General features: G+C 39.9%; 1 protein-coding gene and 1 long non-coding RNA gene across 2 annotated transcripts in view; one reads left to right on the forward strand and one right to left on the reverse strand.

Moving 5' to 3' along the window:
* Nucleotides 1–20,182, forward strand: part of PCYT1B (phosphate cytidylyltransferase 1B, choline) — a 129,557-nt gene that overhangs the window by 54,259 nt on the left and 55,116 nt on the right. Inside the window, exon 4 of the mRNA XM_027096707.1 lies at nt 17,693–17,844. Within this exon, the coding sequence (XP_026952508.1) occupies nt 17,693–17,844 (152 nt within the window). The remainder of the gene's footprint in view (nt 1–17,692; nt 17,845–20,182) is intronic.
* Nucleotides 17,730–20,182, reverse strand: part of LOC113614858 (uncharacterized) — a 10,085-nt gene continuing 7,632 nt past the window's right edge. Inside the window, exon 4 of the long non-coding RNA XR_003430748.1 lies at nt 17,730–17,829. This is a non-coding gene — a long non-coding RNA (uncharacterized LOC113614858). The remainder of the gene's footprint in view (nt 17,830–20,182) is intronic.

Below are 20,182 nucleotides of genomic sequence, written 5' to 3' on the forward strand. Positions count from 1 at the left end.
CATGGGCTTCTTGGCCATCTGTATGTCTTCTTTGGAAAAATGTCTGTTTAGGTCTTCTGCCCAGTTTTGGATTGGGTTGTTGGTTTTTTTAATATTAAGCTGCATGAGCTGTTTATATATTTTGGAGATTAATCCTTTGTTCATTCATTTCCAAATATTTTCTCCCATTCTGAGGGTTGTCTTTTCGTCTTATTTATGGTTTCCTTTGCTGTGGAAAAGCTTGTAAGTTTCATTAGGTCCCATTTGTTTATTTTTGTTTTTATTTCCATTACTCTAGGAGGTGGGTCAAAAAAGACCTTGCTGTCATTTACATCAAAGAGTGTTCTTCCTATGTTTTCCTCTAAGAGTTTTATAGTGTCCAGTCTTACATTTAGGTCTCTGATCCATTTTGAGTTCATTTTTCTGTATGGTGTTAGGGAGTGTTCTAATTTCACTCTTTTACATGTAGCTGTCCAGTTTTCCCAGCACCACTTATTGAAGAGATTGTCTTTTCTCCATTGTATATCCTTGCCTCCTTGGTCATAGACTAGTTGACCATAGGTGCATGGGTTTATCTCTGGGCTTTCTATCTTGTTCCATTGATCTATGTTTCTGTTTTTGTGCCAGTACCATATTGTCTTGATTACTGTAGCTTTGTAGTATAGTCCAAAGTCAGGGAGGCTGATTCCTCCAGCCCCGTTGTTGTCCCTCAAGACTGCTTTGGCTATTGGGGGTCTTTTGTGTCTCCATTCAAATTTTGAGATGATTTGTTCTAGTTCTGTAAAAAATGCCAGTAGTAATTTCATAGGGATTGCGTTGAATCTGTAGATTGCTTTGGATAGTATAGTCATTTTCACAATATTGATGTTTCCAATCCAAGAATATGGTATATCTCTCCATCTGTTGGTATCCTCTTTAATTTCTTTCATCAGTGTCTTATAGTTTTCTGCATACAGGTCTTTTGCCTCCCTAGGTAGGTTTATTCCTAGGTATTTTATTCTTTTTGTTGCAATGGTAAATGGGAGTGTTTCCTTAATTTCTCGTTCAGATTTTTCATCATTAGTGTATAGTAATGCAAGAGATTTCTGTGCATTAATTTTGTATCCTGCAACTTTACCAACTTCATTGATTACCTCTAGTAGTTTTCTGGTGGCATCTTTAGGATTCTCTATGTATAGTATCATGTCATTTGCAAACAGTGACAGTTTTACTTATTCTTTTCCAATTTGTATTCCTTTTATTTCTTTTTCTTCTCCGATTGCCGTGGCTAGGACTTCCAAAACTATGTTGGATAATAGTGGTGAGAGTGGACATCCTTGTCTTGTTCCTGATCTTAGAAGAAATGCTTTCAGTTTTTCACCATTGAGAATGATATTTGCTGTGGGTTTGTCATATATGGCCTTTATTATGTTGAGGTATGTTCCGTGCATGCCCACTTTCTGGAGAGTTTTTATCATAAATGGGTTTTGAATTTTGTCAAAAGCTTTTTCTGTATCTATTGAGATGATCATATGGTTTTTATTCTTCAATTTGTTAATATGGTGTATCACATTGATTGATTTGCATATGTTGAAGAATCCTTGCATCCCTGCATAAATCCCACTTGATCATGGTGTATGATCCTTTTAATGTGTTGTTGGATTTTGTTTGCTAGTATTCTGGTGAGGATTTTTGCATCTATATCCATGAGCCATATTGGTCTGTAATTTTCTTTTTCTGTAGTATCTTTGTCTGGTTTTGGTGTCAGGGTGATGGTGGCCTCATAGAATGAGTTTGGGAGTGTTCCTTCCTCCGCAATTTTTTGGAAGAGTTTGAGAAGGATGGGTGTTAGTTCTTCTCTAAATGTTTGATAGAATTCACCTGTGAAGCCATCTGGTCCTGGACCTTTGTTTGTTGGAAGATTTTTAATCACAGTTTCAATTTCATTACTTGTGATTGTCTGTTCATATTTCCTGTTTCTTCTTGGTTCAGTCTTGGAAGGTTATACCTTTCTAAGAGTTTGTCCATTTCTTCCAGGTTGTCCATTTTATTGGCATAGAGTTGCTTGTAGTCGTGTCTTAGGATGCTTTGCATTTCTGCGGTGCTGTTGTAACTTCTCCTTTTTCATTTCTAATTCTATTGATTTGAGTCTTCTCCCTTTTTTTCTGGATGAGTCTGGCTAATGGTTTATCAATTTTGTTTATCTTCTCAAAGAACCAGCTTTTAGTTTTATTGATCTTTGCTATTGTTATTTTGTTTCTATTTCATTTATTTCTGCTCTGATCTTTATGATTTCTTTCCTTCTGCTAACTTTGGGTTTTGTTTGTTCTTCTTTCTCTAGTTCCTTTAGGTGTAAGGTTAGATTGTTTATTTGAGATTTTTCTTGTTTCTTAAGGTAGGCTTGTATAGCTATAAATTTCCCTTTTAGAACTGCTTTTGCTGCATCCCATAGGTTTTGGATCGTCGTGTTTTCATTGTGATTTGTCTCTAGGTATTTTTTGATTTCCTCTTTGATTTCTTCAGTGATCTCTTTGTTATTTAGTAACGTATTGTTTAGCCTCCATGTGTTTGTGTTTTTTACGTTTTTTTCCCTGTAATTCATTTCTAATCTCATGGCATTGTGGTCAGAAAAGATGCTTGATATGATTTCATTTTTCTTAAATTTACTGAGGCTTGATTTATGACCCAAGATGTGATCTATCCTGTAGAATGTTCTGTGCACACTTGAGAAGAAAGTGTAATGTGCTTTTTTTGGATGGAATGTCCTATAAATATCAATTAAATCTATCTGGTCTTTTGTGTTATTTAAAGCTTCTGTTTCCTTATTTATTTTCATTTTGGATGATCTGTCCATTGGTGGAAGTGAGGTGTCAAAATCCCCCACTATTTTCGTGTTACTGTCGATTTCCTTTTTTATAGCTGTTAGGAGTTGCCTTATGTATTGAGGTGCTCCTATGTTGGGTGCATATATATTTATAATTGTTATATCTTCTTCTTGGATTGATCCCTTGCTCATTATGTAGTATCCTTCTTTATGTCTTGTAATAGTCTTTATTTTGAAGTCTATTTTATCTGATATGAGTATTGCTATTCCAGCTTTCTTTTGATTTCCATTTGCTTGGAATATCTTTTTCCATCCCCTCAGTTTCAGTCTGTATGTGTCCCTAGGTCTGAAGTGGGTCTCTTGTAGACAGCATATATATGGGTCTTGTTTTTGTATCCATTCAGCAAGCCTGTGTCTTTTGGTTGGAGCATTTAATTCATTCACGTTTAAGGTAATTATCAATATGTATGTTCCTATGACCATTTTCTTAATTGTTTTGGGTTGGTTTTTGTAGGGCCTTTTCTTCTCTTGTGTTTCCCACTTAGAGAAGTTCCTTTAGCATTTGTTGTAGAGCTGGTTTGGTGGTGCTGTATTCTCTTAGCTTTTGCTTGTCTCTAAAGCTTTTGATTTCTCCATCGAATCTGAATGAGATCCTTGCTGGGTAGAGTAATCTTGGCTGTAGTTTCTTCCCTTTCATCACTTTAAGTATATCATGCCACTCCCTTCTGGTTTGTAGCGTTTCTGCTGAGAAATCAGCTGTTAACCTTATGGGAGTTCCCTTGTATGTTATTTGTCATTTTTCCCTTGCTGCTTTCAATAATTTTTCTTTGTCTTTAATTTTTGCCAATTTCATTACCATGTGTCTTGGTGTGTTTCTCCTTGGGTTTATCCTGTATGGGACTCGCTGCCCTTCTTGGACTTTGATGGCTATTTCCTTTCCCATGTTAGGGAAGTTTTTGACTATAATCTCTTCAAATATGTTCTCTGGTCCTTTCTCTCCCTCTTCTCCTTCTGGGACCCCTATAATGCGAATGTTGTTGCATTTAATGCTGTCCCAGAGGTCTCTTAGGCTGTCTTCATTTCTTTTCATTCTTTTTTCTGTATTCTGTTCCGCAGCAGTGAATTCCACCATTTTGTCTTCCAGGTCACTTATCCATTCTTCTGCCTCAGTTATTCTGCTATTGATTCCTTCTAGTGTAGTTTTCATTTCAGTTATTGTATTGTTCATCTCTGTTTGTTTGTTCTTTAATTCTTCTAGGTCTTTGTTAAACATTTCTTGCATCTTCTCGATCTTTGCCTCCATTCTTTCTCCGAGGTCTGAATTCTTTTTCTGGAAGGTTGCCTATCTCCACTTCATTTAGTTGTTTTTCTGGGGTTTTATCTTGTTCCTTCATCTGGTACATAGCCCTCTGCCTTTTCATCTTGTGTGTCTTTCTGTGAATGTGGTTTTTGTTCCACAGGTGCAGGATTGTAGTTCTTCTTGCTTCTGCTGTCTGCCCTCTGGTGGATCTATATTGGATTATAGTTGATTAACAGTGTTGTGTTAGTTTCAACTGTACAACAAAATGATTCAGTTATACATATACATGTATCTATTCTTTTTCAAATATTTTTCCCATTTAGGTTATTACAGAATATTGAGCAGAGTTCCCTGTGCTGAATAGCAGGTCCCTGTTGATTTTTTATTTTAAATATAGCATTGTGTACATATAAATACCAAAGTCCCAATCTATCACTGCAACCCTTTCCTCCAGTAACCATAAGTTCCTTCTCTAAGTCTGTGAGTCTGTTTCTGTTTTGTAAATAAGTTCATTTGTATCACTTTTTTAAGATTCCACATATAAGCAATATCATATGATATTTGTCTTTCTTTGTCTGACTTACTTCACTTAGTATGATAGTCTCCAGGTCCATCCATGTTGCTGCAAATGCCATTATTTCACTGTTTTTGATGGCTGAATAATATTCCATTGTATACATGTACCACATTTTCTTTATCCATTCATCTGTCAATGGATATTTAGATTGCTTCTGCAATGAACATTGGGGTGCATGTATCCTTTCAAACCATGTTTTTCTCTAGATATATGCCCAGGAGTGGGATTGCTGGACCGTATGGTAGCTCTGTTTTTAGTTTCTCAAGGAACCTCCATACTGTTCTCCATAGTGACTGTACGAATTTACATTCCCACCAGCAGTGTAGGAGGGTTCCCTTTTCTCCACATCCTCTCCAGCATTTGTTATTTGTAGACGTTTTGGTGATGGCCATTCTCACTGGTGTGAGGTGATATGTCATTGTAGTTTTGATTTGCATTTCTCTAATAATTAGTGATGTTGAGCATCTTTTCATGTGCCTCTCAGCCATCTGTATGTCTTCTTTGGAGAGATGTCTTTTTACATCTTCTGCAAATTTTTTGATTGAGTTTTTTTTTTTTTGATATTGACCCGCATAAACTGTTTGTAAATTTTGGAGACCAATCCCGTGTCGGTCGCATTGTTTGCAAATATTTTCTCCCATTCTCTGGGTTGTCTCTTCATTTTGTTTATGGTTTCTTTTGCTATGCAAAAGCTTTTTAGTATGATTAGGTCCCATTTTTTAAATATTTAATTAATTTATTATTTATGTTTGGGTGCGTGGGGTCTTTATTTCTGCATGTGGGCTTTCTCCAGTTACGGCATGCAGGGGCTACTCTTCGTTGTGGTGCATGGGCTTCTCATTGCAGTGGCTTCTCTTGTTGCAGAGCATGGGCTCTAGAGTGCAGGCTCAGTAGTTGTGGCACACGGGCTTAGTTGCTCTGCAGCATGTGGGATCTTCCTGGATCAAGGATGGAACCTGTGTCCCTTGCATTGGTAGGCGGATTCTTAACCACTGCGCCACCAGGGAAATCCCAGGTCCCATTTGTTTAGTTTTGTTTTTGTTCCCATTACTCTAGGAGATGGATCAAAAGAGATATTGCTGTGATTTATGTCAAAGAGTGATCTGCCTATGTTTTCCTCTCAGAGTTTTATAGTATCCAGTCATACATTTAGGTGTTTAATCCATGTTAAGTTTATTTCTGTGTATGGTGTAGGGAGTGTCCTAATTTCATTCTTTTACATGTAGCTGTCCAGTTTTCCCAGGGCCATTTATTGAAGAGACTGTCTTTCCTTCATAGTATAGTCTTGCCTTCTTTGTTGTAGATTAATTGACCATAGGTGCATGGCTTTATTTCTGGGCTTTCTATCCTATTCCATCGATCTATATTTCTGTTTTAGTGCTAGTACCATACTGTTTTGGTGACTGTAGCTTTGTAGTATAGTCTCAAGTCAGGGAGCCTGATTCCTCCAGCTCCATTTTCTTTCTCAAGATTGCTTTGGCTATTCAGAGTTTTTTGTGTCTCTGTACAAATTTTAAGATTTTTTTGTTCTAGTTCTGTGAAAAATGCCATTGATAATTTTTTTAAAGGCTACTGGATGACTTTATTTAAAAAAAATATATGTATTAATTTGTCTGTGCTGGGTCTTAGTTGCAGCATGTGGCATCTTCTTTGTGTCATGTTGGATCTTTTTAAGTTGCGGCATGCAGGATCTTTTAGTTGCAGCATATGGGATCCTAGTTGAAGCATGCGGGATCTAATTCCCTGACCAGGGATCGAACCCGGGCCCCCTGCATTGAGAGCATGCAGTCTTAACCACTGGACCACCACAGAAGTACTGCCATTGGTAATTTGATAGGGATTGCATTGAATCTGTAGATTGCCTTGGGTAGTATAGTCATTTTGACAATATTGATTCTTCTAATCCAAGAGCATCTGATCTTTTGTTGTCAGTGTGTAGAAATGAACAGAATTCTGTGTTATAATTTTGTATCCTGCAACTTTACTGAATTCATTGATGAGCTCTAGTAGTTTTCTGGTAGCATCTTTAGGATCTTCTACGTATAGTATCATGTCATCTGCAAACAGTGACATTTTTACTTCTTCTTTTCCAATTTGCATTCCCCGTATTTCTTTTTCTTCTCTGATTGCCGTGGCTAGGACTTTCAAAACTGTGTTGAATAAAACTGGTGAGAGTGTACATCCTTGTGTTCCTGATCTTAAAGGAAATGCTTTCAGTTTTTCACTGTTGAGTATGATGTTAGTTGTAGGTTTGTCATATATGGCCTTAATTATGTTGAGGTATGTTCCCCGTATGCCCACTTTCTGGAGAGTTTTTATCATAAATTGGTGTTGAATTTAGTCAAAAGCTCTTTCTGCATCTATTGAGATGATTATATGGTTTTTATTCTTCAATTTGTTGATGTGGTGTATCACATTGATTGATTTGCAGATATTGAAAAATCCTTGCATCCCTGGGATAAATCCCACTTGATCATGGTGTATGATCATTTTAATGTATTGTTGGATTTGGATTGCTAGTATTTTGTTGAGGATTTTTGCATCTGTGTTCATCAGTGATATTGGCCTATAATTTTTTTTGTGGTATCTTTGTCTGGTTTTGGTATCAGGCTGATGGTGGCCTCATAGAATGAGTTTGGGAGTATTCCTTCCTCTGCTATTTTTTGGAATAGTTTTAGAAGGATAGGTGTTAACGTGCCTCTAAATGTTTGATAGAATTCACCTGTGAAGTCATCTGGTCCTGGACTTTTGTTTGTTGGGAGTTTTTTAATCACAGTTTAAATTTAGTACTTGTGATTGGTCTGTTTATATTTTCTGTTTCTTCCTGGTTCAGTCTTGGGAGATTGTACCTTTCTAAGAATTTGTCCATTTCTTCCAGGTTGTCCATTTTATTAATGTATAGTAGCTTGTAGTAGTCTCTTGTGATCCTTTGTATTTCTTTGGTGTCCGTTGTAACTTCTCCTTTTTCACTTCTAATTTTATTGATTTGAGCCCTCTCCTTTTTTCTTGATGAGTCTGGCTAAAGGTTTATAAATTTTGTTTATCTTTTCAAAGAGCCATCTTTTAGTTTCATCAATCTTTTCTATTGTTTTCTTCATTTCTATTTCATTTATTTATGCTCTGATATTTACGGTTTCATTGTTTCTGCTAACTTTGGGTTTTGTTTGTTCTTTCTCTAGTTGCTTTAGGTGTAAGGTTAGGTTGTTTATTTGTGATTTTTCTTCTTTCCTGAGGTAAGATTGTATTGCTATAAACTTCCCTCTTAGAACTGCTTTTGCTGCATCCCATAGGTTTTGGATCGTCGTGTTTTCATTGTCATTTGTTTCTAGGTGGTTTTTGATTTCCTCTTTGATTTCTTCAGTGTTCTCTTGGTTATTTAGTAGTGTATTTTTTAGCCTCCATGTGTTTGTATTTTTTACAGTTTTTTTTCTTGTAGTTGATTTCTAATCTCATTGCATTGTGGTCAGAAAAGATGCTTGATATGATTTCAATATTCTTAATTTTGCCAAGGTTTGCCTTGTGGCCCAACCTGTGATCAATCCTGGAGAATGTTCCATGTGCACTTGAGAAGAATGTGTATTCTGTTGCTTTTGGATAGAATGCTCTATAAATAGCAATGAAGTCTGTCTGGTCTGATGTGTCATTTAAGTCCTGCATTTCCTTATTGATTTTCTCCCTGGATGATCTGTCCATTGATAAAGGTGGAGTGTTAACGTCCCCCACTATTATTGTGTTACTGTCGATTTCTTCTTTTATGGCTGTTAGTATTTGCCTTATATATTGAGGTGCTCCTATGTTGGGTGCATATATATTTACGATTGTTAAGTCTTCTTCTTGGATTGATCCCTTGATGATTATGTAGTGTCTTTCTTTGTCTCTTGGTACAGTCTTTAAAGTCTATTTTGTCTGAGATGAGTATTGCTACTCCAGCTTTCTTCTGATTTCCATTTGCATGGAATACCTTTTTGCATCCTCTCAGTTTCAGTCTGTATGTGTCCCTAGATCTGAAGTGGATCTCTTGTATACAGCATATATATAGGTCTTGTTTTTTGTATCCATTTAGCCATCTATGTCTTTTGGTTAGAGCATTTAATCTGTTTATGTTTAAGATAATTATTATTATGTATGTTCTTATTACCATTTTGTTAACTGTTTTGGATTTGTTTTTGTAGGTCTTTTTTCTTCCCTTCCTGTTTTGTTCCCTCCTCTTGTGATTTGATGACTAACTTTAGTGTTGTGTTTGGATTCCTTTTTCTTCTTTGTGTGTGTGTATCTATTGTAGATTTTCAGTTTGCAGTTACCATGAGGTTTTGATATAGTAGCAGTCTCTACATAAACAAGATTGTTGTTGTTGTTTAAAAATTTATTTATTTATTTTTGGCTGCATTGGGTCTTTGTTGCTGTGCACAGGCTTTCTCTAGTTATGGCGAGCAGGGGCTACTCTTCGTTGCGGTGCGCAGGCTTCTCATTGTGGTGGCTTCTCTCGTTGCAGAGCATGGGTTCTAGGTGTGCAGGCTTCAGTAGCTGTGGCACGCGGGCTCTAGAGTGCAGGCTCAGTAGTTGTGGTGCACGGGCTTAGTTGCTCCATGGCATGTGGGATCTTCCCGGACCAGGGCTTGAACCCGTGTCCCCTGGATTGGCAGGCAGATTCTTAACCACTGCACCACCAGGGAAGCCCAACAAGATCGTTTTAAGTTGCTGGTCTTTTAATGTCAAATACATTTCCAATATCCTGCATTTGTGCTCTCCTCTTCTCACGATTGCTGGTTTTGATATTATATTTGTTCATAAATGATTTCCTACCTTTACTGTATGTTTGCCTTTACCAGTGAGCTTTTCCATTTGTAATTTTCTTGTTCCTAGTTGTGGCCTTTTCTTAGAGAAATTCCTTTAGCATTTGTTGCAAAGCTGGTCTGGTGATGTTGAATTCTCTTAGGTTTTGCTTGTCTGTAAAGCTTTTGATTTCTCCATCGAATCTGAATGAGAGCCTTGCTGGGTAGAGTATTCTCGGTTGTAAGTTCTTCCCTTTCATCACTTTAAACATATTGTGCTGCTCCCTTCTGGCCTGCAGAGTTTCTGCTGAGAAATCAGCTGATAACCTTATGGGAGTTCCCTTGTATGTTATTTGTTGCTTTTCCCCACTTCATTCACTGCTTGTTTGCCTTGTTTCTGTGAGGGTGTCCAATGTAATTTTTATCCTCGCTCCTCTATAGGTAAGGTGTATTTTTGTTTTTTGGGTTTTTTTTGGCCATGTGGCACGTGGGATCCTACTTCCCCAGCCAGGGATTGAACCTGTGCCCCCGGCAGTGGTAGCGCAGACACCTAACCAGTGGACAGCCAGGGAATTCCTGTTTTTGTTTTGTTTTTTTTAACCCTCTGGCTTCTTTTGAATGATTGAGAAGAAATTGTAGATGGATATTTTTGTGGATGAATATATTACTGCTAGAATGAGACAGTGTTTAACATTGCTTTTATTCCTCTTTTTCTTTGTTACAGATGTAAGTGCTAAAATATTTTGTTCACAGAAATATTTAGATGGAAATGGAAGAAGTTTGTTACAGAGATACCACTGAGTCTTTGAACTCATAAGCTATTTGTCAAATATCACAAAAATAATTTATCATTGTCATCAAAATAATTTTAATGGTCTATCAAGTGATAATTTGTTAAGATCCTCTTTCAAATTTGTTGTTAGGCAGTGGATTAGAAATGATGTGACCTGGAAAAAGATTTGCTTCCAAGCTATTAGAATAATTTGCTTTTTCCCTTTCTAGGCAGTATAACACAAAGGCTTTACCAAGACTTATCAAATGACTCTTAATTATAACACTTACACTATTACTTAAAAGCAACCTATTCAACCAGATATACTCAGAAAGGGTTGAGGAAATAGAAATATTGGTAATTTCATTACACCATTGCCAATCCAATAATTTTTGATAAAATGCATTTATCATTTGCTTAGAAACTTAAAACACACACACACACACACACACATACACATAAACACACCTTGGGGCTGCAGTTTTAGCAGATTTGCAGAAAATACCATCTAACTTAATTGGCAAAACCAGTCCTCATTGTCAAACCTACGAAAACCCTAGAAACTAAGACAAAGTCTTTTCAGTTCAAATGTATTAATTATTTCAAGAAGCTTTATAAAAACCATTGAGAAATGAATTATAGAATCCATTGTATAAAAGAATCAGTCAAAAAAAGAAAAAGAATCAGTCAAGATTAAAATGATGTAGGTCTAATATAACAAGTTACAAAGAAGATAAAAAGTTACAAAAATAAATCAATATCCTTAATTTATAGTAATACAATATAATTTATACATAAAATTATATGATATTTATAAGAAAAGGAGTATGATTTTTAAAGACATGTTATTCCTTGTCTAAATATTGGTATATGTGTGTGTCAAACTCTGGTGTTTGGCTTTGAGGAATAATTAAATAAAATCCAATGTAAAAATCAGAAATAACTTATCTTTGTTAGATACCCTGGGTATCTATTAAAAGGTTAGTTTAAGTTAGGTTATATCTAACCCTTTATTAGATACTTTTCCTATGTACTTGAGGATAGAAAAGGGCATATACTACCAAAAAGTAATTTGGCATAGATCTTTTATTCTCTGTTATGAGGAGGTAGGAAATAATAAACACTTAGAAGATGAAATGGGAGAAAGATTATCTGTAAATGGAATAAATATGATGTGAGTTGATACAATAGATATTTAACTTCCTTTTTAAATAATATATATGAAGCCTGAGAAAAAAGCTTGTAAATATTTTATCCATGTGTTTATTCCAATGTACTTTGAAACATTTGACAATTCCAGAAAAATATTCCAGTTGTATTTCTAAGAAGCAGCAGTACCAGCCTATACAGCTTTGACTTATTGAAGTGATTTTGAAGTGAGTAATGGAAAAAATGCTATGCCTTAACTACAAGGGAAAAGGCATTTTTAGGATTCAGTATAAGCATTGAGAAGAGCTGGAAAAATGCTTACCCTTAACTACATGAAAAAGCAATTTTTATCATTCAGTATTTCTGTCCAGTGCTCCTTTTGCTTTGAATTCGTGGGCCTTATCCCTCAAGATCCTTGCATCCTTTGATAATAGTTGGGAGAAGGTAGAGGCAAAGTTTTCGGTAAAAATTTGCATTATTCCTCACTCTACCATATTTAGTTTCTAACTTTCAACTTCACCTATAACAGAAACGTATGCAAGAAGGAGAAAGACAGGAAGCTTTTATAGGTTCATAGTTCTTTGAATAGTCATTAAACGAGGTTTCCATTTGGTTTGACCTCAGGATTTAATTCCCTGCCCCTAGCAATGCAGGTAGTAAGGTTCGCATGATGCTTTCTTTTGTGAAGTAGAGTAAGGTTGGTTTTGGACACAGAGGCTTTCTCCGACCCATTAATTTTAGGAAGGGGTACCCTTGGAAGCTGAGGATCTGGAAATCATTTCCTTTAAAACTACCAGTGCTTGGATACCTCTTGAAAAGCCTTTACGTATCCCCAAGGGTATGTGTACCCTAGTTTGAAGAGTACCTTAGACTATCTTTCTTGAGTTTGACAAAAAAGCTTAATGGCAGAAAATTCTATAGGGAGGAAATTTAGAGAGTCCTTTAAAATAGGTATTCTGTGTTGTTGGTTGAAAGGCTAGCTCTTAATATTATGTATATAGTTAGCAAATAAAATGGTTACAGTGAGTTGAAAGAACCTGCTATATTAATTGTGGGCCCCCTTACGTCTGCAGGTAGGTTTGTTGTAGGAATTTCCTTGGGTGGAGCAAGGGCTTCGCTCATGAAATCACTCTGGCCGGGGCAAGTGCACAGACAGGTACAGTTGAAATACTTAGTATTTGGCAGAAATAATGGATTCAAAGACCAGAACTTGTGATAACTGGAGGTACTACAGTCTACTTCCCAACCTTAGGCAGTAACGGCTACCACAAACTACCATGATTTTTGCACTATGATTATAATACCTGCATTTTTAATTTTTAAGCATGTAGTCAGTAATAATTTGAAAATTTTTTATGCAAACTTCTGTGGGCATTATTTTAGTGAATTGAAACTATCCAGTTGTAATGCCTTTTTTCCCTCCATTTTATTTTAAAAGCTCATGTCATTTAAAAACAAGACAAGAAATTAAAATTTATTGAATAGATCAGAGATTTTTTCCTGGAAATTTTTTTTTAAGGGTATGAGTCACCACATACTCACTTCTGCCTCACAGGAGGGGAATAAAAAGATAACAGCCATAGAAATACTATTCCCACTATAGTAGACATGCATAGTACTCTGTAAATGTGGGCTTATGCTCTATTGTGTCTTAATTGAAATTAAATATTCCTCTAAGACTCCATTTTGCCTGACTGGTGGGAGATTCAGTCTCGGTCCTTGTTGGGGTCCCTTCGCCTCCCCAGAGTCAAACAAGATTCTAAAATGTTTACAGAAACAGGAGAGGGGCTTGCAGTCTCCAGCCCAGCACCGTTTTTGCACTGCCCTCGTCAACTGAGCCCACAGAATTGCTAGGAAGGAGCAAATCCACTGTTTCTGTGGAAGGTGAGGCCCCGGCGGTCTGTGCCCAGGTGAACCCCAGTGTCCTCACCCCTCCTGAGGCCCTGCTGGTGGGACCCTCCCCCCGACCTTTGACCTCTTCCTCCTGTGGAGGAATCTTCTGTCTGTCTTCTTCCTTACGGAATTCCCCCAAGTTGGGAAAACGGCAGCCAGAAAGACAGGTTGTCTACCAGCAGCTTGAACTTCACAGCTTCTGCGGGCGAGTTTGTACGGAGAAGCCGGGCATGCGCATGAAGTGGGGACAGGGAAAAGACAGAGCCCAAAACACAAATGAATAAATATCTCCACAAATGGTCTTAGGTCACGAGTACTATTAATAAGTAGCAAACGTTTCTGAGCATGACTCTCTGCTCACACAGATGATCAAGTTTAATTCTCCAAACTTCGCCATGTGCTGAAGACAGACAACTGAGGCTTAAAGAGTTTGAGTAACCTTCCTGGTAATAAGTAGCAGAGCTGGGATTCGAACCAAGTCTGCTGGGCTCAAAATTCATCCCCTATGTTATATTTTCTCTCCCACGGGGTATTAGTAATAATTCATCTTGAGCACAGTGAGCTGCCAGCATAGGTTAGCTACAGCGGGAGCTCCCAGACAGCTCAGTGAATTCATCCACGGAACACCATTGCTCAGAGTTGTCCATCTGGTCGTCAGGGTGCATTTGCCAAGACTGGGGAACAACAGTGCTGCTTTGGGCGCAATTACTGTTTAGACAATAACTGGTCAGCATGTTCAGCTGCTTCTTGAGGTCACTCCTGGGAGATGAAGATAGGACCCCATGTCGGCATAAACAGGTTGGTTGTTTTCTTTCTGCTCTGTCAAGAGGCCATTATCTCCGTCATCTCGAAGTTACACCAAATTGCTCAGGTGCAGGTTCAAAAGCGGGGGGAGGATATGGTTCGGCCTAGTTTTCTGTTGTTTAAAATAGAAAATTGATGGATCTGAAATCCATTTTTTGCTTAATACAATTCTTGAGGTACTATTTTAATAAAATCCTTTAGTCTTTTAAAAATGTAAAGTCTTTTAAGAACATTTCAAAAGCCGTAGATCAATTTTTTTTTTTTTTTTTTTTGTGGTACGGGGGCCTCTCACTGTTGTGGCGTCTCCCGTTGCAGAGCACAGACTCCGGACGCGCAGGCTCAGTGGCCATGGCTCACGGGCCCAGCCGCTGCGTGGCATGTGGGATCTTCCCGGACCGGGGCACGAACCCACGTCTCCTGCATCGGCAGGCGGACTCTCAACCACTGCGCCACCAGGGAAGCCCTCAATTTTTTAATTGTATAGGTTGGCCCATAAATAATTCTTATTTATGGAGTCAAAACCAATGCATTCAGTGAATCAATACATAACATAGTCATTATGGCCCTACTAACCACCACCCACCCACCAAGCTGGGCATGATGGGTGATTCAAACACAGGCTGGGCTCTTTACTCAAGATGGTCATAATATGCTTTAGGGGCTTTCAAATGTTGTATGCCTCAGAATCATCCCTGAAGCTTGTCAAAAATAGAGCTGCCTGGACCCCGCTCCAGACCTACTGTCTTAGCCCGTTCGGGCTGCTAGAACAAGATACCACAGACTGGGTAGCTCAAAGCAACAGAAGTCTATTTCTCATCATTCTGGAGGCTGAGAAGTCTAAGATCAAAGTGCTAACATGGTCTTCTGGTGAGGGCCAGCTTACTGATTCATAGCTGGCACCTTTTCACTGTTTTCTTACATGGTGAGAGGGGCTAGGGAGCTCTCTGGGGCCTCCTTTTTAAGGCACTAATCCCATTTATGAGGGTTCCACCCTTATGACCTAAGTATCTCCCAAAGGCCCACCTCCTAATGTCATCATCTTTGGGAGTTAAGATTCCAACATATGCATTTTTGGGGGGACACATTTAGACCATAGCACCCATTGAATCAAAACCTTGAGTGGAGCCTGGGCACCTTTAACAAGCTCCTTAGGTGGTTCTAATACTTACCAAGGTTTTTGAGCCTGCCGTGTGGTTGATGGTGTTTTGGTAATGTAAGACACTGCAATGTTTTTCTGTGTTGTATTGCATTCTACACATGTCTATACATCATCACAGGAAGTATGTATAGGAGATATATAGACATACACGTGTATCGAGAGACACAGTAGTCTTTTATTTGCATGTATGTTGAAACGTACCTGCAGGTAAATATATACCTTTTATCTTAAATCCTAGTAAACCTTTATTGAGCGTCTGTGTGTATCAAGCATTGTTAATTCATTCAACAAGTAGTTGTTAAGAGCCTACTATGGGCCATCAGAAAATAAAACAGACAAAAGTCCCTGTCCTCAGGGAGCTATATTTTAATAGAGAAACACCAACAACAAACGAATAAGACAGTTGTATGATGATGAGCGTCATAGCAAGAAGTTAGGAGGGGTGCGGCCTGCCAGTGGTGGGGGCGGATCCCAATTTAGAATAGGGTGGTTGGGGAAGCCTTGAGGGAGGAGAGGGGGTGAGCCTTGAGGGGTGAGAGGGGGTGGATATTCGGAGCACAACTGGTCCAGGTTTGCGGAACAGGAAGTGCAAAGCCCTGATCTCAGTAGGAGTATTCCTGGTGGTTTCAGGAAATAAGGAGGCCGGGCGCTGGGACACAATAGGAGACGCAGTCAGAGAGGCAAGGAATGGGCTGAGGGAGATGTGGATCTTGTAGGGGCCTGTAGGCTTCTGGAGGAGTTTGGCTTTTACTCTGAGGGAGATGGGAAGGGTTCGGATCCTGGGATGATGTAATCTGACAGGTTTTAATGGGATCATTCTGGCCAATGAGAACAGGCTGCTGGGGGTTGGGGGGAGGCTGGAATCCAGTGACCAGTTAGGGGGCCACTGTAGTAATCCAGGGTAGAGATGGTGAATGGGCTGGGAAGGGAGCAGTGAAGGTGGCGAGAGGAACGTGGCTTCCGGTGCGCTGTGAAGGAGCCAGCAGTTTTGCTGACGGTTTGGTTGCAGAGGGTGTGAGGGCTGCAGTCGGAGGGTTTCCGAGGATGCTGGGTGTAACCGTTGGTTGTACTTACTCTCTGGCCAGGTTTGTTTCTGGATGTGGGTCATGATTTGGTGCCATCAAAATGACTGTGTTTTTGTTTTTTTATAAATTTATTTTATTTATTATTTTTGGCTGTGTTGGGTCTTCGTTGCTGTGTGCGGGGCTTTCTCTAGTGGTGGTGAGCGAGGGCTACTCTTCATTGTGGTGCGTGGGCTTCTCATTGCGGTGGCATCTCTTGTTGTGGAGCATGGGCTGTAGGCTCGCGGGCTTCAGCACGCAGGCTCAGTAGCTGTGGCTTATGGGCTCTAGAGCTCAGGCTCAGTAGTTGTGGCACACGGGCTTAGTTGCTCTGTGGCATGTGGGATCTTCCTGGACCAGGGCTCGAACCCGTGTCCCCTGCATTGGCAGGCGGATTCTTAACCACTGTGCCACCAGGGAAGCCCTGTATTTTTGTTTTTAAAACGTATCCTGTACACTTAACATTTGTAAGGTTATTGTATGTACATAATACCTTAAAGGAAAAAAACCCTCATCTTCAGGAGTGGTCAGGGTAGTCTGACTGACTGCAGTAAGACCCTGACGGGGATATTGGTAAACAGGGACTGTAGCCACAATGACGTCTCTTCCTGACATGTAGAAAAGCTGCTTTTGCCAACAAAAATATATTCTGGATATGATAATGAATAATATTTATTGCTCACTTTATTTCAAAGCACTTCTATATAAATCCTCAAAAAATCCTTTCTAAGGCTGATAGTGGAGGATAGTTCCATCCCCATTTGAGGATTCAGGAACTCGAGACCTAGAGAAGATGGCATGTGGGAAGGATGAACTCTGCTAGATCAGATCTTCTATTTCGTGACCTTCTCCTCTTGATCGTGTGGCCCAATGTGTAGTGACTGGACCTCATTCCAGGGAACAGAAGTGCGTGTGTGTGTGTGTGTGTGTGCACGTGCGTGCACGTGCATCACACTTGGGTTACTAAGTACAATGATGTGTTAAAGGAATTGGAACGGACTCTTCTTACATTCTGTAACTCAGGCCTCTTGGTCCTCGTTCTGCCTTCTCTGTCTGTTCATTTGGTCATTTTATTTCTGGATAGTAACGTTCCCTGAAGGGTGAGATAGGGAAATAAGAAGATGTGAAAGTCACATTAGGTGGCGTGGAGAATAATTTTAATAAAAGCCACAGTGGAGAATGCAGTTGTAATTAACACTAAAATGAAATTCTCAATTGCCAGGGGATTTCAGCTTGCTTCACTTTCCTGATCCTTCGTTCCGGTAAAAAAAAAAACACACACAAAAAACCCCTGAGTTTGATTATGTCACACACCTAGCAAGGCTGAGTTCTTTGTCTTGCTGAAGGAGCCATGTCTGTATTGGGATGGCTGTGAGCAGGGCCTGGGCCAGCTAACAGCATTTAATGCATTTGCCTGTTTCAGTTTGCAGTGATGACCTCACCCACAAATTCAAAGGTTTCACCGTGATGAATGAAGCAGAGAGATACGAAGCGCTGAGACACTGTCGCTATGTGGATGAAGTCATCAGAGATGCTCCGTGGACACTCACGCCAGAGTTTCTGGAAAAACACAAGGTACTTATTCTTCCACGTTCTCTAAGTAGCAGAATTAGGGAGTCGTCTGTTTCTCCAGCTCATACCCAGAAAGTCCAAAGACTCTTCTTATTTTGGCAAGAGGTAACTTCAGGCACTGTCATGTGATGTCACTTGATGCAGCACCTGTCCTGTGCCCACGCCTGGGGACCAACAGCATCCCACTTCCTCAGTGTGGTCTCTGGAGCTAGACCACTCAGGTCCATGTGTGGCTTAACTTCTTAACTGTGGGACCTTGAGCAACATACTGCACTCACTTACCTAAACCAGAACATGGCTGCTGTTTTGAGGATCTAATGAGATCATCTAGTAAAACCCTTGAAACACTGGCTGGCTCAAAGCAAGAGCTCCAAAAATGTCATCATCATTATTATTGATGCTTAGAGTTCCACAGGCATCATTTTTCATGGAACAAATGACCACATACCTTATCCAGAGGGACAGGGGTCAGGCTTTAAGGAGAGAACTGTATATCTCTGATTTTGTGACCCTGAGACTCCTACTGATAGAAGATTTTTATTAGTTGAAAACACAAGAAATCCTTTTGATCTGCATCAAATTATGTGCTTTGTATCTCCCTACCAGCCCCACATTAGGAGCTCTTCTTTCCTTTTATAAGCAGTACAAAAAAATAAGATTAAGCTGTTCTAAGAGTTTTCTATTTTTAAATTCACGATGCAGGAGAGAATAGAGAACACTGATAAATGTGCCTGGGTAATAGCAGAGCAGACAATTTCCCAGCAAGAATAAAAAGAAAAAGGAAAAACTCCAATAGGATTTACTTCCAGCAATCACTAACACATTTTTACTAAGCATCTATTGTATCTTCAACTTGTGTGCAGAATTACGGGGATGCTGATGATGGCTGCCATGTACCCAGCCCTGTGCTAAGTGCTTTGCTCTTACATGAATCACATTCAATCTCATGGCTACCCTGAGACGTTGTTGTTGTCATACACTGGAGACGAGGAACAACTAAGTTTGAGTACGAAGAATAGAATTGATGATAATAACATTTATTGAGTACTTGCTGTGTACCAGTTATTATTTTTAGCACTTTTACATAATTATATTATTTAATCCAGTGATTCTCAAGTGGGGGCAAGTTTGCCCCCAAGGGACATTTAACAGGGCCTGGAAACATTTTGGGCCATCATAACTAAAGGGGTGCTACTGGCATCTAGTGGGTAAAGGACAGGGGTGCTACTAAGCATCCTACAATGCACAGGACAGACTCTCCCCCTCCAACAAAGAATTTTTTTATATGTAAATTTATGTACTTTATTTATTTATTGGCTGCGTTGGGCCTTCGTTGCTGTGCGCGGGTTTTCTCTAGTTGCAGTGACGGGGGCTACTCTTTGTTGCGGCGCGCGGGTTTCTCATTGAGGTGGCTTCTCTTGTTGCGGAGCATGGGCTCTAGGCGTGCGGGCTTCAGTAGTTGTGGCGTGCAGGCTCAGTAGTTGTGGCTCGCGGGCTCTAGAGCGCAGGCGCAGTAGTTGTGGCGCACGGGCTTAGTTGCTCCGTGGCATGTGGGATCTTCCCGGACCAGGGCTCGAACCCGTGTCCCCTGCACTGGCATGTGGATTCTTTTTTTTTTTTTTTGTGGTACGCGGGCCTCTCACTGCCGTGGCCTCTCCCGCTGCGGAGCACAGGCTCCAGACGGGCAGGCTCAGCGGCCATGGTTCACGGGCCCAGCCGCTCCATGGCATGTGGGATCTTCCCGGACCGGGGCACGAACCCGTGTCCCCTGCATCGTCAGGTGGACTCTCAACCACTGCGCCACCAGGGAAGCCCCGGCAGGTGAATTCTTAACCACTGCACCACCGGGGAAGTCCCTCCAATAAAGAAGTATCTAGTTCAAAATGTCACTAGTAGCAAGGTTGAGAAATCCTGATTTAATCCTTACCACTAAATTATGAGTTATATAGCTAGTAAGTGGTGGGGCAGGAATCTATACCCAGCAAAATTAAACTGCTACTCTACCTCTCAAGGTGGAGTGAAGCCTTGTTAAAGGGCTTTGGAAGTTAGGCAAGAAGTTTTTACTTGATGGAGGAGGAGAACAAGGGACTAGTGAAGATCAGTAGGCACAAGGATGACAAGAAGAAAATTCTGTTTAAGGAGGTCCCCCCACCATGTGACAGAGGGATGGCTTGGAGAGGAAAGAGCCTGCAGTGAGGAAGGTCAGGTTCAAGTTGGTATTAATAATCCAGGTGATGGGGCCCTGGATTTGGCATAAGCAATGGAGAGGAAGTGATGGGTGTATGCACTTATGTACACACACACACACACACACACACACACACACACACACACACACACA

This window comes from Aethalodelphis obliquidens, unplaced genomic scaffold (assembly GCF_003676395.1).
Source record: "Aethalodelphis obliquidens isolate GAN/ISIS:26980383/991018 unplaced genomic scaffold, ASM367639v1 scaffold107, whole genome shotgun sequence".
Classification (NCBI taxonomy): domain Eukaryota; kingdom Metazoa; phylum Chordata; class Mammalia; order Artiodactyla; family Delphinidae; genus Aethalodelphis; species Aethalodelphis obliquidens.